The following is a 16,830-nucleotide window of genomic DNA, read 5'->3' on the forward strand; positions in this document are numbered from 1 at the left end:
GCGCGAAAAATTGACCATGAGGTACACTATGACATCGTAAAGCAAATAGAGCTAGAACAGGGTTCATCGCGGACCTTTTATGGCTGGTAGCCTTGTAGTCATCGGCAACGATTTTGTAGTTCTTGTCTAGTTTAGACGAATGCACATAAGCGCTGCAACGCTTCGAACTGGCCAGCTGCGAACAACATGTTGCTTATCTGTCACGCTTACCGGTAGCTATTCCAACCGCACCTGAACGAGAAGGCGCCGCCATTGAACGAGGAATCTTGATGGGCGTCTTGGGTGTGATGTCGACTTCGGAAGGCGGCGGCCCTGATGCGCAACGGTCAGGCAAACCTTAAATTTTAGCATCAATACCCGGCGTTTCTAGAATTGAATGGTCTTTATATCCGCTGCAATCCGTAACAATGACGATGTTATTCAAGTCTGGCGAGCAGAAGACTGCCACACCAGACAACCTTTACCTTGTCCCTCGGCGACACTCAATGCCAGCTGTATGCGCATGAGGATCTGAGTCGTTCAGGCGGGACGTCCCAAGCTCAAATGGACTTGGAATACTGCAGGTGTCAGATGCAGAAACATTTGCGAAAGACCAGCCAATCAACGTTCGTATCAACGAGAAATAGATAGAGGTACCTCTTAGCACCGTTGATCTTATGTGTATAGCCGGTTCATCTAAACGCTTCACGGTAAAACCCCAACCTCGGCCGTCACATGAGCGAAGAACTTAACAGAAGCAGATGATTTGTCTGGCCAAGCTGGTTGATCTAGAACGCGAGTAAGAGAATTGCTGCTGCAGCCCGAAAAGACTTTGCTGGCGATGAACGAGCAAGCTTCATGTGCTTGATGACTTATCAATTTCCTCGGTCTGCAATCGGTACCGAGGCATCTTTGAAGAGCTTGGGAAGACCCTTGATGGCGTCCATACAGCCTCGAGCTGTCCATGAGGCCAATACCTTGATTATGCGGCTGATGTTCTGTTGCATCCCTCACTGCGATGTTTCTATTGTAGTAGTCTTGATTCATCGCCAGATGCCAAGTGGTTTGAGACGCCGTTTCGAGCGCAGGAACCTTCTGTTCCCTCAGCTCGACCTCGGTATCAGTCTGTCACCGACCACCGGACCTCCAAGAGACCGCAGTCCCGACAGACAGGTTCGACTTGCCATCGCGAACGAGACGATCAACAAAACGCTCTAACTTGACCTATCAGAAGGATACTTTCGTTCTGCTATCGAAAGCCAAAACGTCTATAAGCAGGCGAACGGCGTTCCAGCTGTCAAAAGAACAAGAAAACATAACGGGAAGTAACAGATGAATGTCAAGATGTTTAGAGAACCCTACTCCCATCTTCTTGAACATCACACAATCAGTTTTCTGAACTAGTAACATCGCACTTTACTGCGATGGCAGATAACGTCGACCCTCCTTCGGACGATGGGCCCAGTCAGGGTACCGTAGGTCGTCTGCGCAACATGTCCGTCAGCGCTGCTTCCAAGGTCATCAATCTGAATCCCCAGCTGGGCATGTGGAAAGCAACAGGCACAGCAATTGCCCATGCGCCAAACCTCAAGGACTTGAGGTCTCCGGTCGTTGGTGGAGAAAACATTGTGTTCGACGAGAATGGTCACAGTGCTCGGGTAGCCCACGCCGATGATCTGAAGCAAGGCTTCCTTGTCAGGACCAAGACTCAGCAGGAACGAAAGGACACCAAGTCATCTATATCGCCCTCGGAATCTAGCCAGTCGAATGAGAAGAATGCACTGCCTGAGGTGGTCAAAACACAAAGCTCTACATATCAGCCGCCTGTTCAAGAAGTAGAGCATGTCAAAGTGCCCTGGACCACGGCTGCGAAGCATGGTCTGACTGCAGCTCGAAAATTCATTCTCACGCCCACTGGCTTCCTGATCACGGTCTACGGTCTCAATGTCGTGGCTTGGGGTGCCATGTTGTTCTTCTTGATCCTCAAAGCAGCACCTGCTATGAACCATCCGGATAATGGAGATGCGGACTCCTCCCCTCGCAAAATCTGGCTCGAGATCGACTCGCAAATTCTCAATGCTCTCTTCTGCTTGACGGCATTTGGTCTGGCTCCATGGCGATTCAGAGACCTGTGGTGGTGTGCGTGCTGGCGAGCTGGATGGGGGCCTGAGAACGGTCATGCTGCTCTCAAGAAATTGGCAAAACGAAACGACGACTGGTTCCGCATGGGAGCTCGGCATGGTGAAGAACATCTTGAAGACGAGCGACTCACCTTTACCGGCAAGCATGCGCCCCCGACGAGTCCTTGGAAGCTTGACTTTGTTGTTTGTAAGTTTAACGAAAGTCGCTGGTCGCCAAACAGATGCTGATCGTACTCGACAGGGCTAATAGTGTTCAATACCTTGTTTCAGGTCGGTATGGCGTTCATGATGTGGCACTACAATCGAATCGACCGTCCGACATGGGGAGCTGGCCTTTTCATCGGATTAGGTTGTGGTGTTAGTATGATCGCGGGTGTCATGTCGTGGTGGGAAGGAAGAAAGATCAAGATCATCGAAGGTCCGAAAGTGCTCGCGAAATCTCAGGAGGACGAGATATGAGCGACTAGTCAGTCACAGTATTGCGTACACACTGTCAGGCATCTGTTCCATCGCTCTCGCGCTAATTTGGTAATCGAAACAAAGTGAGGGACCTTTTTCAAAGTACCTCCCTACGACCGAGGACGTCTATTGTCGACCGAGGCTAGGACTGTTTAAAGAGAGAGACGAAGGATAATTTCGTCGGAAGAATTGTGGATGCAGTTCCAGCAATGCTGAGTCGTAATCTTGAACGGTGCTTCAAATCGATCATGTAAGATATTTGAGCCATCACAGTAGCCGGTCAAACAACCCGAGTGAGTTGGCTTCAAGGCTAGAGTTTGTATCTTCGAGGAGCTCGGTGGGGATCAATAGGAAAGTCACAACGATGACCCGAGGGATACAAAAGAACAGAGATGCATGTGGGGAGCAAAGCGGAGAGAGACCCAAGGCAGTGGTGAGTGGCAGCGGATAGAGAAGCCGTCCTCGGTGGTGATGGCCGAAGGAGTTCGGGGACCCTGCAGGAACAGCTCCCTCCGTTTCTACCCGACAGTTCACGAGAAGCACTCGGGATGACCCCAAGTGCACTGACAATGTTTCTCCAGGTTCGTCAAGTGGGGTTAATGATGTCCCGAGGATGATTTCATGGAGCTATATAGGTCATTGAATGGTATAGAAATGTTCATGATGGAAACCAACAATTCCTGGGCGGCTTCAAGGCAGTTTTGCGTTCATAATTGCTTCTAGTAAGCAGTGAATCCGGCCTTATCTCGCGATCCTTGCCAGCTTTTCCGATTGGCGGGGCACGTTCAGCCGAAGCAACACCAAGCTCCCAAGCAGAGGCCGAGATAGCAAGTTGGAATAAGCTCACCGTCATCGCTTTTTTGCTGAGGTCCACCGCTTGTGACTCGAAAGTCTGTTTAGCTATCAACACTTCTTCCTTCCTTCCTTCACTCCCTGCATACCGCTTTCTCAACCCCCTCCAACCCCTCAATTCCTCTCCACCGAGCTCCGGCAAGCAGCTGCTCTCAGATTGCAGCTGTGTGAGGCATTGACCCGTCAACATGTCGGACTTTGCAGCTACCCATAATGTCCAGACCTCGGACTCCAACGAGGAGGCCATTGAGGACGGCGTCGACACGCACACCCAGAACACTGTTCACTCGCGTCTGCGCGCCAACTCTTCCATCATGAAGGCCAAGAAGATCCTAGGTACGATGCCTCCTGGAACCGACATTCTCAACAATTGCTAACTGTGACACAGTCGCCAACCGTGGTGAAATCCCCATCCGTATTTTCCGTACCGCACACGAGCTTTCGCTCCAGACAGTAGCCGTCTACAGTCATGAGGACCGCCTGTCTATGCACAGACAAAAGGCCGACGAGGCCTATGTCATTGGCAAGAGAGGAGAATACACACCCGTCGCTGCCTACCTTGCCAGTGACGAGATCGTCAAGATCGCAAAGGAACACAATGTTAACCTCATTCACCCTGGTTATGGCTTCTTGAGTGAGAACGCCGACTTCGCTCGCAAGGTCGAAGCTGCTGGCATGATCGTGAGTTTTGCAATGTCCTGGAAGTTCGTCTAACAGTCGCACTGACATGCAATAGTTCGTTGGTCCCACCCCCGATACCATTGATGCACTCGGTGACAAGGTCTCGGCTCGTGAGCTTGCCATCAAGTGCAAGGTTCCTGTCGTTCCCGGTACCGACGGCCCTGTCGAGAAATTCGAGGAGGTCAAGAGCTTTACCGACAAGCACGGATTCCCCATCATCATCAAGGCAGCCTTTGGTGGTGGTGGCCGTGGTATGAGAGTCGTCTGGAAGCAAGAGGAGCTCAAGGAGGCCTTCGAGCGTGCCACATCAGAGGCCAAGTCTGCATTCGGTAACGGTACCGTTTTCGTCGAGCGCTTCTTGTACCGCCCCAAGCACATTGAAGTCCAACTGCTCGGTGACAGCCACGGTAACGTTGTCCACTTGTTCGAGCGTGACTGCAGTGTCCAGAGACGTCACCAGAAGGTCGTTGAGCTTGCTCCTGCAAAGGACTTGCCCGAGGAGACGCGTCAGGCCATCCTGAACGATGCAGTTGCACTCGCCAAGTCGGTCAACTACCGCAACGCTGGTACTGCTGAGTTCTTGGTTGATCAGGAGAACCGCCACTACTTCATCGAGATCAACCCTAGAATCCAGGTCGAGCACACCATCACCGAGGAGATTACTGGTATCGACATCGTCGCTGCTCAGATCCAGATCGCTGCAGGTGCTTCGCTTGAGCAGCTCGGTCTGACCCAGGACCGCATCTCAGTCCGTGGTTTCGCCTGTCAGTGCCGTATCACTACCGAGGATCCCACCAAGGGCTTCCAGCCCGACACCGGCAGAATTGAGGTATACCGCTCAGCTGGTGGAAATGGAGGTATGTACATTGAAGCTCCAGGAATCATCGGCCATCAGCCACCAAGAGCGGTGTTTCGAGCCCGAGCCCCTGAGTCTTTGCAGCTGTCGCATTGCACGAAGTGTTTCCAAACTCGGCTGCGGCCATTGAGAGTGCGCTTCGATGTTACTCTCTGTGGTCGTGGGCTGATTTTGAAAACTGTTCTGCAACGCGACAGGTGGGTGCCGGTGGCCGATGATCTTCGGGAGAGTATTACTTTTTGACTTGTTCAACATGCTAACTGTGCCCTTAAAGTACGTCTCGACGGCGGGAACGGGTTCGCAGGAGCTGTCATTACTCCTCATTACGACAGCATGTTGGTCAAGTGCTCAGTCCGTGGCTCTACCTACGAGATTGTTCGCAGAAAGATGCTTCGTGCCCTGGTAGAGTTCAGAATTCGCGGTGTCAAGACCAACATTCCCTTCTTGGCGTCTCTCCTCACCCACCCTACATTCGTTTCCGGCGGCTGCTGGACTACCTTCATCGATGATACCCCTGAGCTGTTCGCTCTTGTCAACAGTCAAAACCGTGCCCAGAAGCTACTCAGTTACCTTGGTGACCTTGCCGTGAACGGCAGTCAGATCAAGGGCCAAATCGGTGAGCCCAAGTTCAAGGGCGACATCATTATCCCTACTCTTCACGACGAGCAGAAGAATGTTCTTGATGTCTCAGAGCCCTGCAAGCAGGGCTGGAGAAGCATTATCGTGGACCAAGGCCCTGATGCCTTTGCCAAGGCTGTAAGAGCCAACAAGGGCTGCTTGATCATGGACACAACCTGGAGAGACGCTCACCAGTCTCTTCTTGCCACCAGAGTTCGTACTGTCGACTTCCTCAACATCGCCAAGGAGACCAGCTATGCTCTCAGCAACGCCTGGGCTCTTGAGTGCTGGGGTGGTGCTACTTTCGATGTTGCCATGCGCTTCCTGTACGAAGACCCTTGGGACAGACTCCGCAAGATGAGAAAGCTCGTACCCAACATTCCGTTCCAGATGCTCCTCCGTGGTGCCAACGGTGTCGCATACTCATCGCTTCCCGACAACGCCATCTTCCACTTCTGCGAACAGGCAAAGAAGAACGGTGTCGACATCTTCCGTGTCTTTGACGCTTTGAACGATGTTGAGCAGCTCGAGGTCGGTGTTAAGGCTGTCCTCAAGGCTGGTGGTGTTGCTGAGGGAACCGTTTGTTACTCAGGTGACATGCTGAACCCCAGCAAGAAGTACAACCTCGAGTACTACATGGGTGTTGTTGAGAAGATTGTCAACATGGGTGCTCACATTCTTGGTATCAAGGATATGGCCGGTGTCTTGAAGCCCAAGGCCGCCACCATGCTGATTGGCTCGATCAGAAAGAAGTACCCCGACCTTCCCATCCACGTCCACACTCACGACTCGGCTGGTACTGGTGTTGCCTCCATGGTAGCCTGTGCTCAGGCTGGCGCTGACGCTGTTGATGCCGCCACTGACAGCATGTCCGGTATGACTTCTCAGCCCAGCATTGGTGCCATCGTCGCATCTCTCGAGGGTAGCGACTTCGACCCTGGTCTCAACCCTCACCACTTGAGAATGATTGACCACTACTGGGCTCAGCTCCGTCTGCTCTACTCGCCTTTCGAGGCTGGTCTCACTGGTCCTGACCCTGAGGTTTACGAGCACGAGATTCCTGGTGGTCAACTGACCAACCTCATTTTCCAGGCCTCCCAGCAAGGTCTTGGTGAGCAATGGGCACAGACCAAAAAGGCTTACGAGCAAGCCAACGATCTTCTCGGCGACATTGTCAAGGTCACTCCTACCTCCAAGGTTGTTGGTGACCTTGCCCAGTTCATGGTCAGCAACAAGCTGAGCTACAACGACGTTCTCGAGAAGGCCGAGCAGCTCGACTTCCCCTCATCCGTCCTTGAGTTCTTCGAGGGTCTCATGGGACAACCATACGGTGGTTTCCCCGAGCCTCTCCGTTCGCAGGCTCTACGTGAGCGCAGAAAGATGGACAAGAGACCTGGTCTTTACCTCGAGCCCGTCAACTTCGACGAGGTGCGTAACAAGCTCAAGGAGCAGTTCGGTGGTTACACTGAGTCCGACGTTGCATCATACGTCATGTACCCCAAGGTCTTCGAGGACTTCAAGAAGTGGACACAGAAGTTCGGCGACCTGTCGGTCCTGCCTACCAAGTACTTCTTGGCCAAGCCCGAGATTGGTGAGGAGTTCCACGTCGAGCTCGAGAAGGGCAAGGTGCTCATTATCAAGCTTCTGGCGATCGGTCCCCTTTCCGAGCAAACTGGCCAAAGAGAGGTCTTCTACGAGATGAACGGTGAAGTTCGTCAAGTGACCGTCGACGACCAACACGCCGCTGTTGAGAACAAGTCTCGCAAGAAGGCCGACCTTGGTGACAGCAGCCAGGTTGGCGCACCCATGAGTGGTGTCGTCGTCGAGCTCAGAGTCAAGGAGGGCAGCGAGGTCAACAAGGGTGACCCCATTGCCATCTTGAGTGCCATGAAGATGGAGATGGTCATCAGCGCACCTCACTCTGGTAAGGTCGGCGAGCTCAGTGTTAAGGAGTCCGACTCGGTCGATGGACAGGACTTGATCTGCAAGATTGTCAAATAAGAAATCACGAGATGGCAAGCAGACACGATTGACGGATGAGAATCTTCATAATATCCAGTAACGAGACAGTGGAGTTTTCTGGGTTGCTTTTATATGTACCTATTGTATACGCATTTCTTCTACTTTCATCAATGGTTGAGTTTACATGTACTATGTGCTGAGTTTCGATCTCTCATAACAATGTCTGATGAGCAGCGAGTTCTCCCGCGCTTCCACTAACCACAGATTCAGCAGAGGTCGTGTCCTACATATAGATAGCTTTAACGTAAGCAGATGGAGAGGGTGTTTCCGCGGGCAGGGTTAGGACGACCAGATTCGTACAAAGAAAACGCAATTGCTTGGCTTCTGATCCGTCAGCATGTGAAAGTGTTGAGCGAGGTCGGCGGGCGAGAAATGGTCTTGATTGGTCAGAATTTGGGATTGGTCATACGCGGGGTTCTGTACATTGATAATCATCTTTTGCGCAATTGTTTTCATCATATTCGCCCTTGCCATATCTCTGTCGCTCTTCTCTGAAATTCCCTTATACACTCTTCGTATACCATCACGCTTCACCGGATACCTCTTTCATCACCCAATCCGCCTGCAAACCCCTCAATCAGCAGATTCCTTCGCCCCACCGACGATCCACTTCGAGGCGCTTCTCTCGGGCTCAAAGTAAACTTGGGTCAAAATATCGAACGACTACTCTTCTCCTCAATAAATCACACATACACATCCCTCACGATGGCGCCCGGCATCACCATTGACAACACATCCGACTTCTCGTTTGCGCCACCATCGGCCAAGTCGCAAGACAGAACTCTCCTCCTCGCCCCACCTTCGATCGCCTCACACCCTGACGCCCTCAACAGCATTGTCGAGGCTCACGACCGCAATGCCACCGACATCCAGATGCTCGATCGTCTCGCGCTCGGTCTCGTCTCTCTTCCCGCATCCACATACGATCTCGTCCTTCTACTCACAAATGTCGATGGATCACGCGAGCCTCTCAACAGAGCCATTATTGAGAAGTTGGTGCCTTCTCTCAAGGACGGAGGAAAGCTGAAGAGCCAGGATGGCCAATTCGGTACATCGGCATCTGCTGAGCAGACGGAGGCTATCCTCGCTGGTCTCGTCCAGGATGTCAGTGGCGGCATGTCAAAGCCAGCACAAGCCGCCGCGCAAACCGTCACCCTGAGTTTCGGAAAGAAGAAGAAGGCAAACGCAGCAGCTGTACCTTTGAACAACATCGAAGCTATCAACAAGACCATCACCGAGACACCTCAGCCCGCAGCTCCTTCAGCGCCCGCAGGCGTAGGTTTTGACATGGGCGACGACTTGGATGTAGAGTTTTACGACGAAGATGAAGAGATGGAATTGCCCTCGAAGGAAGAATTGCTCGCCGGCTCCTCCATCGACCCTAACACCCTCCTCAGCGAGGAAGACCGCAAACGCCCCATCAACATTCCCGAAGCCTGCAAGCCCAATGGCAAGCGAAGACGCGCATGCAAAGACTGCACTTGTGGACTTAAGCAAAAGATTGATGCAGAGGACAAGGCCAAGCGTGAGGCTGCCGACAGTGCTTTGCAGACTATGAAGTTGGATACCGATGATTTGGCAGAGGTCGATTTCACCGTGCAGGGCAAGGTTGGCAGTTGCGGTAACTGTGCTTTGGGAGATGCTTTCAGATGTGACGGATGTCCTTATATTGGACTTCCAGCTTTCAAGCCAGGCGAGGAGGTGCGCTTGTTGAACAACGATATCCAGCTGTAAATGTGTGTCTTTTCTGTTCCATAACGACAAGGAGTTTTACCTGGCGCATCCGGCGGTCTGTCTGGCTTTTTCTGATATGACGAGCGGCGACTCTTACTAGTTGGCATAGCATCCATGATATAGAACTTATACCATTTCCCCTTCGACCAAATGTAAATAACTGGTTCCACGTTTTTTCCCCCGCTGCTCACATCGCGAACGCAAATCGTCACCCTGTCCTACCGATTGTTCCACCCCACAGGGCGTCGGCGCTTAGACACCAAACAATGACATCGATGGTGGCATGATAGAGGACACATGTCCCACGACAACAGCCTCGGAAACAAGGCCTCATCATTCCATAACCGGCAACTCGGTTATAGCATCATCATGTAAGACTTCACTTCCAACAACTGTAAGTTCATGACTCTACTCTTCCCTTACATCCAACATCAAACCGCAACCAATAAAATACACACCACATCAACTTCAACACCAATCTACTCAAGAAACATCACCATCAACCAACACAAATGGCATCCACAACAACCACAAAATCCGACCACGAAAAGCCAGCCTTCCCAGTAACAGCAAACAACCTCCAAGATCTCCTAGAATACACCTCCCATGCATCCGGCCACGGCTTAATCTCCAAAATCTCTCTACCTTCCGGCTCCCTGTTCGCCCCCATAACAGCATACACATTCACCCCTACACCACAATGGCATACCCTCCAAGTCTCCACCTCCTCGCACATTTCTCTAGATTCTGCATTCACCTATCTCAATCATTCTTGCAATCCCAGTTTGGAGATTGATACCGAGAAGATGGAGATCAGGGTTGCTAGAGGGAAAGAGTTGAGGGAGGGGGATAGTCTGAGTTTCTTTTATCCCAGTACGGAGTGGAAGATGGATAGAGGGTTCAAGTGTTTGTGTGGGGAGAAGGGGTGTGTGGGTGAAGTAAAGGGTGCGGAAGGGATGGAGAAGGAGGGATTGGAGAAGTGGTTTGTCAACGGGTATATTTGGGAGTTGGTCGAGGAGAGAGATGGCAAGGGGAATTAGGAAGGATTGAAAATCGCTCATCGTACACGGCTACGGCATTGCTCTGCGAAAAGAAGGAGTGTGTATCGCTGCTTCCAACTTCTTGAAGTATAGATGCTTCGCAAACATCAGGGTCAGATGTCTTCCATGTCCTTACTCGACGTAAATGCCGTCCAAGGATCTACATCCGTTCGGGAACCGGTCGGGATTACGGTGTCGTTCCTCGTTTTAAATAGCACGACGACCTTAACTAAAACATACTACCTCGATTCGTTCGTACTACTAACGAAGACGGTTATACAATCTTACACAAATGCTTCATCTGCTAGGCCCCGATACCTTGCGCTCTTCTTCGATTCCTACTTCGTGTTCTTTTCTTCGCTCTCGAAGCTACATTCGTCTAACTGTTCTTGGTCATACAAAGCGTGTATTCGTTTATGCGGTGCCTCTATCTTCATTCTATCAACGGCGAATAGTATTCTCATTCCGGGTCGTCAGAGAAGATTTTCAGAAGCCTAGTTATGTTCACTCTTACGCACATCGAGCAGTCCATGGGATGAAGATTGAAAGATGATAGGGTTCACCATGTATTCTATAATCAGAAGACAATAAAATTCGGACCGGCGTGGCTCGGCTTGCCGCAAGACGTGCTTTGGCGGGAGTATGCCACATTGAAACCATGATCCTCCTCTGATGAGAGTTGATCTTGAGCCTGGTCAATCTTTGAAAAAGATCATGCATTGTCATAGCTGTAGCTGATCTTTAGAATTTAAAGTATAACCAATGAAGAGAGATGATTACCTTCTCGACATAACTCCTCAACTTCAATCTTCCTCCCATCCTACTACTCATCAAAGAATTCCCTCAACTTCCCATCCAACCACTCAACATCCTCAACACTCTGCCCCGGTCCACCAGCCCAATGCCCCCAAACACTAGGGAAAGCCACACATCTCCCCACGCCCTTTTCCATACACTCGACTTCATATTCCGAATCCTCTGGTGGGAAGTAGAGGTCGGTTTTTCCGGGGAGTACGAGTGCTTTTGCTTTTATGGCTGCCATTGCCGCTTCGAAGTTTCCATTGTAAGGGTGTTGGGCGGAGACGTCGCCGGATTGCCAGGTTTGGAGCATGGTTAGCATGTTTTCGGGGTGTTTGGAGAGGGCCCAGGTTTCCCAGAATTCGAGCATGAAGCTGGATGCCATCACATGTTATTAGGTATACGAAACAAGGAGGTGGAAGGATGGAGGAGGGAAGGAAGGAAAGAGGGGAGAAGGGTGAATCGGTAGATGAGGGCAAAACATACCTTTCCAAATCCTTGTACCCCAATGCAGTTTCATAGAGTCGTTGACGATAAAACGCCTGACTGAATCCCCAACCAGCATAAACCCTTCCTAAAGCCTTCAATCCCACCGTCTTTTGCTCTTCCGTCCACTCTGTTGATCCTGCAGTTTGTCCCTTGCAGATGCCAGCAGAAGATCCACCTTTCGCGGCAACCAACGCCGTCTTCACCCCCTCCAAGAAAACCTGATTGTGCAAACTCGTCTTCGCAGAACCACAGAACGGTACCACTTTATCCATAAACTCTGGATATTGAGTTGCCCATTGGTAAGTCTGTCCCGCTCCCATTGACCATCCCAATACTGCAAAGGCATGGTCGATCTTCAGGTGTTTTGTAACCAATTGATGTTGGGCCTTGACATTATCGTAAAAGGTCACTGCAGGAAAGGGATTGATGGAGGTGTTTGAGGGGGAGCTGGATTGTCCGTTCCCGAAGAGTGCGGGAATGATGATGTGGTAGGTGGCAGGGGAGAGTGTTTTTGAAGGGGAGATGAGCCATTCATTGTCGGAGATTGCTTTGCTTGGAGTTAGTATCTGTTGATAACGTAGGGGGGTAGTTGAGACACACATCCACTGTACCATGTTGGATAGATGATCGCCGGTAGTGATGGGTCTCCAAAAGTCTTGTATGCTATCTTTGCCGAGGGAATTGTTTCGCCTGATTGGAGGGTGAAGTCGCCTAGATCGTAGGTTTGATAGTCTGCCATGACTGATGATGTTGGAATATAATATCTCTTCGATTAAAGCAAGATGTAAGCAAGAAACTGAGTGATGGAGGTAGCAAGATATGTATATGTCGTCTGTTATCTTACCCCGCTACCCGTGTGGCCGGGAGTGGTAAACCTTCCTTGTCAGGACGGATTTGGCCTATCTTCAGGGTCCATATCTGGATGCTCGTCTCGAGAGCAAAACCTAAGTTGTATATCAATCTTACAGGTGCGTTCTCTGGAACTTCCAAGTCTATAGATGAGGGGTAATTGAAGGTCATTTGTTCGCTGATTGATTGTTTTACTTATGCAACAACGTTCCGAGCTATCTCGAAACCCAAGTAGAAGATCAAGATATGGGCACATCAATGTCCCACACCCCCAGCAACCCAATTCGCAAACTCAGGATTACCTGGTGGAGGGAAGAACCCTTGATCCTGCTGTTGCTGTGGCACCACTCCCTGCTGCTGCTCCTCTCTACGTCTTGCTTCCTGCTGTCTCTGCTGACGATAATATACCAAGAAAGCAAGTGCAGCGGCTAAGCCCACGATGACTAGCATTTCGAGCATACCATCATCGATGTCGCCGTCGTCATAGAAGTCGTCGCCGCCGGGCATGTGCGTGTGTGCGTCGTCCCAGTCATCGGCTTCGAAGTGGTCCGCATAGTAAGCTGCATCGGCTTCGAGGAAGTCATTAAGCCATTGGCTTAGTGTGCGACTTGGCTTTTGAGCTGTGTCAAATAATGTTAGTCAGATATGGGAGTGTAAATGAGGGTGTCACTTACAAGGCTCATCTCTGATGGAGTTGACGCTACCACCACTGACGCCATTCCACCAACTACGCAACCTCAACTTTGCAAGACTCAGTTTAGCAGGCAAGTATGCCTCTGCGTTTGTTCCGAGTGCTTGATCGTAGAAACGCTTGGCTAGGTGGAAGTCTTGCTCGATACCGATACCGTTCTCGTGCATCCAGCCAAGGTTCCACATTGCTTGCGCGCTCGCCATTCCTTCCGCAGCGGCTTGATAGCAGATGGCTGCGTTGTCAGGAGAAGATGCGGTGCCGACACCGTCAAGATAATAGTCACCCATCTTGACGAGCGAGTCAGTATTAGACTGCTTAGCTGAGCGAGTCCAGTAGATGAGCGCGAGAGCCGCATCACTAGCTGCATCAACACGACGGCGTAGGAAGGGGAAGATGGATGGAAGCGAGAAGCGCGGACGTGTGTGGTCAAGAAGATATCCCACGTTTGCCTGTGCCATCTCGTAGCCTTGCTCAGCAGCCATCATGTATGCGATGATTGCAGTCTCAAGATCGCCACGCTCGTAAGCTTCGTTGGCTTCAATGAAGGAAGAGTGGATGACTTCGGCCTTCTCGGCTGCGATCTTGTAATAGACGGAGGCCATACCACACGAGCGATCGCGACCGACACCTTGGTTACTTAGCTCTGCCAGGTAATAGAAAGCTTCTATATGGCTATTGCGGGCAGCTAGCTCAAAGTAACTTCTTGCAGTATGGATATCACCTTGATCCATGAACAAGATTCCCAAGTTCGTCTGAGCCACGGCAAGATCCTGATCGGCAGCGGGCGAAAAGTAGTCAGCAGCCTTGACTGGGTTTTTGGGAACACCTAGGCCTTCCATGTACATGACTCCCATAGAGTACTGTGATAGGGCATCGCCGTGCTCAATTCCACGAGAGAACCAGATCTTGGCCTTGGTGTAGCTCTTCTCGGTGCCTTCGCCACGCAAGAACATTCTACCCAGATAGCCAGCAGCTTTGGGTGCGAGTTTCTCGACAGCGGACGAAACGTCGGTCTTGACCTTGCCAGAAGGAGTCCAGTACAGTCTAGCGACCTGCATGAAGTGATCTTTGGCGGAAGGAAAATCACGAGCCAGTCCTCTTGAGCCATCGTAGTAGAGTCTGCCAAGGTGGAAAGTGGCCTTCAGATCGCCCTTCCTTGACTGGAAGTCCAGAAATTCAAGGACATCATCCAAATCTGCGTAGGCGTCCGATGTAGGGCCTCCAACCTTTGCGTTGGGACCGGAGCTGCTGACACTCGCACCCTCGCCGTAAATGCCACCCTCTTCATCAACTAGGCGGAAGGCGTTCTTGACCAGAGAGTGGCCACCAGGAGGACCAGACTTGTAAAACTCGACAGCCTGCTTCGCGACTAATCTGTACCAATGAACGGACTCTTCGCAGTTTCTAGGCGTAGCAACCCCAGAATGATGACGGTATGCTAGGGTCATCTGAGAACGAATGTCGCCTTGCTCAGCAGCGAATGTATGGTATAGCAGGGCTCTTGCTTGATCTTGCGGAACGGCGTTTCCTATTCCAGTAGCATACATGAAACCCAGCATGTATTGAGCAGAACTGTTGCCGTTCAAGTAGGCCAGAGTCTGGTAGTATTCGAAAGCGCGCGAGTAATTCCTCGGGTGGGTAAAGTTGCCGTGGAAGTTCATTTCGGCCAGCAGCCAGATGGCATCGGCGTCTTGTTGTTCGGCGGCATCTTGGAGTAGGGTGACGGCGCGAGACAGGGCGGGAGTGAGAGGTTGGGCAGTGGTATCGGTAGTCAGGAGATGCTTCTGGTCGGGCTGGTTCATGAAGAGAAGAACAAACAACTCTTTGGCGTAGTGAATTGTGTTGCCTACGACACCTGAAGGCTTGCTGAGACGTGCAAGGCGACTAGTGACGGGACGGATCTTGCGCAGAGCGGCGAGAGCGTCTTTGACAGCAGGAGTCTGCTCATACGGCGCCTTGTCGTGTGCCGGAGCATCGTGGGCGTGGGCGTGGCCGTGGCCCTTGGACATGTGCGGCGTCGTGTCATGATGGGACGGATCCTGTTGATTCAGTACCGCCTCCTGGCAGTTGACGAAGGCCAGGAACAGACATAGTAAGAGCAGCGACACGGCTCGCCACGACTCTGTCTTCATTGTGCGATATTGGACATGTCGATGCGAAGACAAATGCCAGCTGGTCAAGCAACCATTACTTGATTGCACCGCCGCCATCCCGCATCCGCTCCAAATCCCCGTCTAATCTCCGACATCCGCGTCATTCTTGGTCTCCACATGTTCGACAAATAACACAACACTCGAGTAGTCCATGGAGCATGTAAATTAGTTGAAGACCAGCTTTACTGTAACACTAGACTCTCTCCGTTACCAAGATCAACCCAGTTGACCCCTTGGAACGATCCAAGCACCTCATCGGTAGCCTCATCCTTCTTGGAACCTCCCATGCGTTTCCTCTCAGCCTCTACTGCATCCTTGACACTGATCTTCTTCCGCCTGAGTAACCAACCGACAATTCCTGTACCCTTCTTGTCCTCGTCGTGTGTACCAACCCAATAGCTCGCCTTGAGTTTCCGCTGTGCCTTGAGGCCATTATGTGCTCCCAGATTAAGCTGTTGCGCTGCTCCTAAGGTAATGTCTTCGAGGCCATGTATGAAGACCAGTGTCTTTATTGGAGGGTTGGCCTTTGTTACAAGATCCAAGTCCTCACTGTAACTGTGTATTCCATGTGGTGTGTAGATGACAGCTTCTGCCGTCTCGTCCTCCTCTTCAGGTTCCGTGTATTGATGCGAGCTGCTTCGTCTAGAAGCTTGTCCGCTCTGTTGATTGTTGAAGGTGATCATAAGAGCCGAATGGAAATAGAGCATATCGCTGCTTGTTACAAGTCGAGAGATGCCGAGCCATTCTGGTAAGGGAGGCACTGAGGTTGCGTGCCAGTCAGGGTCTTGGGAGAAGTGTGGTATCGTCTGCACGACACGGAAGTGCTTCCACGATTCGATCAGCGGTATCGCTTTCTGTACATGTTCATGAGTATGAGCCAGTACGTTCACGGCGACCTAGCCTGCTCACCTCTGTAGCAAAGACGGGCACGTTTGGGTGCACATCCCGCATTGTTTGTTCATGACAATGGTCGGTGAACTGATGACTGATGGCAACAGCATCTATGAAAGTCTCAACCCCATCATGGTCCTCGGTCTCGTGTGCGTTGCTCTTTCTACCTTTTCCAAAGCGTATCCCACTGGCCAGAGTTTCTGTTTCGCGGATGAGTTCTTCTACGGCGGCGATATTCGGAACTCGAGGTTTCTCGGCGTGCCACTGTTTACTCAACCAACTCGTGTAGTCGGTCTGTGTTCCGGAAAGCCATGGGTCGATCAAAATGTTGAAGTAGACTCGACCTCCACGCTTTGTTGCGGCGACTGGACGCGGGATCATAAGCAGCCATGCTGTGTCGGCGCTCAGGTGATGAAGAACCGGTCGGCGCATGGCAAGAGCATCACTCACGGCATCCTGCAAGTTTTGATGCAGCTGTGCTGCCGGACCGTCCATGTCGTTTTCTTGAACATGTTGACCGCCTGCTTTGCTTTTGCTGTTTGCGAGACGCCTCATGACATGCACATGTTGTTTCGGC

General features: G+C 51.4%; 7 protein-coding genes across 7 annotated transcripts; 4 read left to right on the forward strand and 3 right to left on the reverse strand.

Moving 5' to 3' along the window:
* Nucleotides 1–1,300: 1,300 nt before the first annotated feature.
* On the forward strand, nucleotides 1,301–2,777 carry M438DRAFT_204221 (uncharacterized protein). Its single transcript, XM_029899359.1, has 2 exons — nucleotides 1,301–2,307; nucleotides 2,362–2,777. The coding sequence occupies exons 1-2, from the start codon at nucleotides 1,404–1,406 to the stop codon at nucleotides 2,577–2,579; spliced, it is 1,122 nt and encodes a 373-aa protein (XP_029761137.1). The 5' UTR covers nucleotides 1,301–1,403; the 3' UTR covers nucleotides 2,580–2,777.
* A 517-nt stretch (nucleotides 2,778–3,294) lies between these two features.
* Nucleotides 3,295–7,846, forward strand: M438DRAFT_345163 (pyruvate carboxylase). Its single transcript, XM_029905382.1, has 4 exons — nucleotides 3,295–3,767; nucleotides 3,820–4,112; nucleotides 4,168–4,969; nucleotides 5,243–7,846. The coding sequence occupies exons 1-4, from the start codon at nucleotides 3,620–3,622 to the stop codon at nucleotides 7,585–7,587; spliced, it is 3,588 nt and encodes a 1,195-aa protein (XP_029761138.1). The 5' UTR covers nucleotides 3,295–3,619; the 3' UTR covers nucleotides 7,588–7,846.
* A 233-nt stretch (nucleotides 7,847–8,079) lies between these two features.
* Nucleotides 8,080–9,453, forward strand: M438DRAFT_345164 (DUF689-domain-containing protein). Its single transcript, XM_029905383.1, has one exon. It carries the CDS (start codon nucleotides 8,314–8,316, stop codon nucleotides 9,340–9,342), a length of 1,029 nt encoding a protein of 342 aa, XP_029761139.1. The 5' UTR covers nucleotides 8,080–8,313; the 3' UTR covers nucleotides 9,343–9,453.
* Nucleotides 9,454–9,735: 282 nt separating this feature from the next.
* Nucleotides 9,736–10,676, forward strand: M438DRAFT_345165 (uncharacterized protein). The gene has a single exon (XM_029905384.1). It carries the CDS (start codon nucleotides 9,855–9,857, stop codon nucleotides 10,380–10,382), a length of 528 nt encoding a protein of 175 aa, XP_029761140.1. The 5' UTR covers nucleotides 9,736–9,854; the 3' UTR covers nucleotides 10,383–10,676.
* A 529-nt stretch (nucleotides 10,677–11,205) lies between these two features.
* On the reverse strand, nucleotides 11,206–12,408 carry M438DRAFT_272626 (homoserine O-acetyltransferase; the record flags this gene model as incomplete). The annotated part of the gene is made up of 3 exons (XM_029900576.1): nucleotides 11,206–11,554; nucleotides 11,667–12,216; nucleotides 12,270–12,408. 3 exons carry the CDS (start codon nucleotides 12,406–12,408, stop codon nucleotides 11,206–11,208), a joined length of 1,038 nt encoding a protein of 345 aa, XP_029761141.1.
* A 365-nt stretch (nucleotides 12,409–12,773) lies between these two features.
* On the reverse strand, nucleotides 12,774–15,218 carry M438DRAFT_273071 (HCP-like protein; the record flags this gene model as incomplete). The annotated part of the gene is made up of 2 exons (XM_029900603.1): nucleotides 12,774–13,138; nucleotides 13,193–15,218. The coding sequence occupies 2 exons, from the start codon at nucleotides 15,216–15,218 to the stop codon at nucleotides 12,774–12,776; spliced, it is 2,391 nt and encodes a 796-aa protein (XP_029761142.1).
* A 290-nt stretch (nucleotides 15,219–15,508) lies between these two features.
* On the reverse strand, nucleotides 15,509–16,776 carry M438DRAFT_317977 (uncharacterized protein). Its single transcript, XM_029902770.1, has 2 exons — nucleotides 16,272–16,776; nucleotides 15,509–16,216 (listed from the first exon to the last, which is right to left on the reverse strand). The coding sequence occupies exons 1-2, from the start codon at nucleotides 16,746–16,748 to the stop codon at nucleotides 15,545–15,547; spliced, it is 1,149 nt and encodes a 382-aa protein (XP_029761143.1). The 5' UTR covers nucleotides 16,749–16,776; the 3' UTR covers nucleotides 15,509–15,544.
* Between the last annotated feature and the right edge of the window lie 54 nt (nucleotides 16,777–16,830).

Source organism: Aureobasidium pullulans (assembly GCF_000721785.1).
Source record: "Aureobasidium pullulans EXF-150 unplaced genomic scaffold scaffold_8, whole genome shotgun sequence".
Classification (NCBI taxonomy): domain Eukaryota; kingdom Fungi; phylum Ascomycota; class Dothideomycetes; order Dothideales; family Saccotheciaceae; genus Aureobasidium; species Aureobasidium pullulans.

Coding starts and splice junctions, on each gene's coding strand:
- M438DRAFT_204221 (XM_029899359.1), top strand. CDS start 1,404: ATGGCAGATAACGTCGACCCTCCTTCGGACGATGGGCCCAGTCAGGGT. Junction 2,308..2,361: donor GAAGCTTGACTTTGTTGTTT/GTAAGTTTAACG, acceptor CGTACTCGACAG/GGCTAATAGTGTTCAATACC.
- M438DRAFT_345163 (XM_029905382.1), top strand. CDS start 3,620: ATGTCGGACTTTGCAGCTACCCATAATGTCCAGACCTCGGACTCCAAC. Junction 3,768..3,819: donor GAAGGCCAAGAAGATCCTAG/GTACGATGCCTC, acceptor ACTGTGACACAG/TCGCCAACCGTGGTGAAATC. Junction 4,113..4,167: donor TCGAAGCTGCTGGCATGATC/GTGAGTTTTGCA, acceptor GACATGCAATAG/TTCGTTGGTCCCACCCCCGA.
- M438DRAFT_345164 (XM_029905383.1), top strand. CDS start 8,314: ATGGCGCCCGGCATCACCATTGACAACACATCCGACTTCTCGTTTGCG.
- M438DRAFT_345165 (XM_029905384.1), top strand. CDS start 9,855: ATGGCATCCACAACAACCACAAAATCCGACCACGAAAAGCCAGCCTTC.
- M438DRAFT_317977 (XM_029902770.1), bottom strand. CDS start 16,748: ATGGACGGTCCGGCAGCACAGCTGCATCAAAACTTGCAGGATGCCGTG. Junction 16,217..16,271: donor TGCCCGTCTTTGCTACAGAG/GTGAGCAGGCTA, acceptor GAACATGTACAG/AAAGCGATACCGCTGATCGA.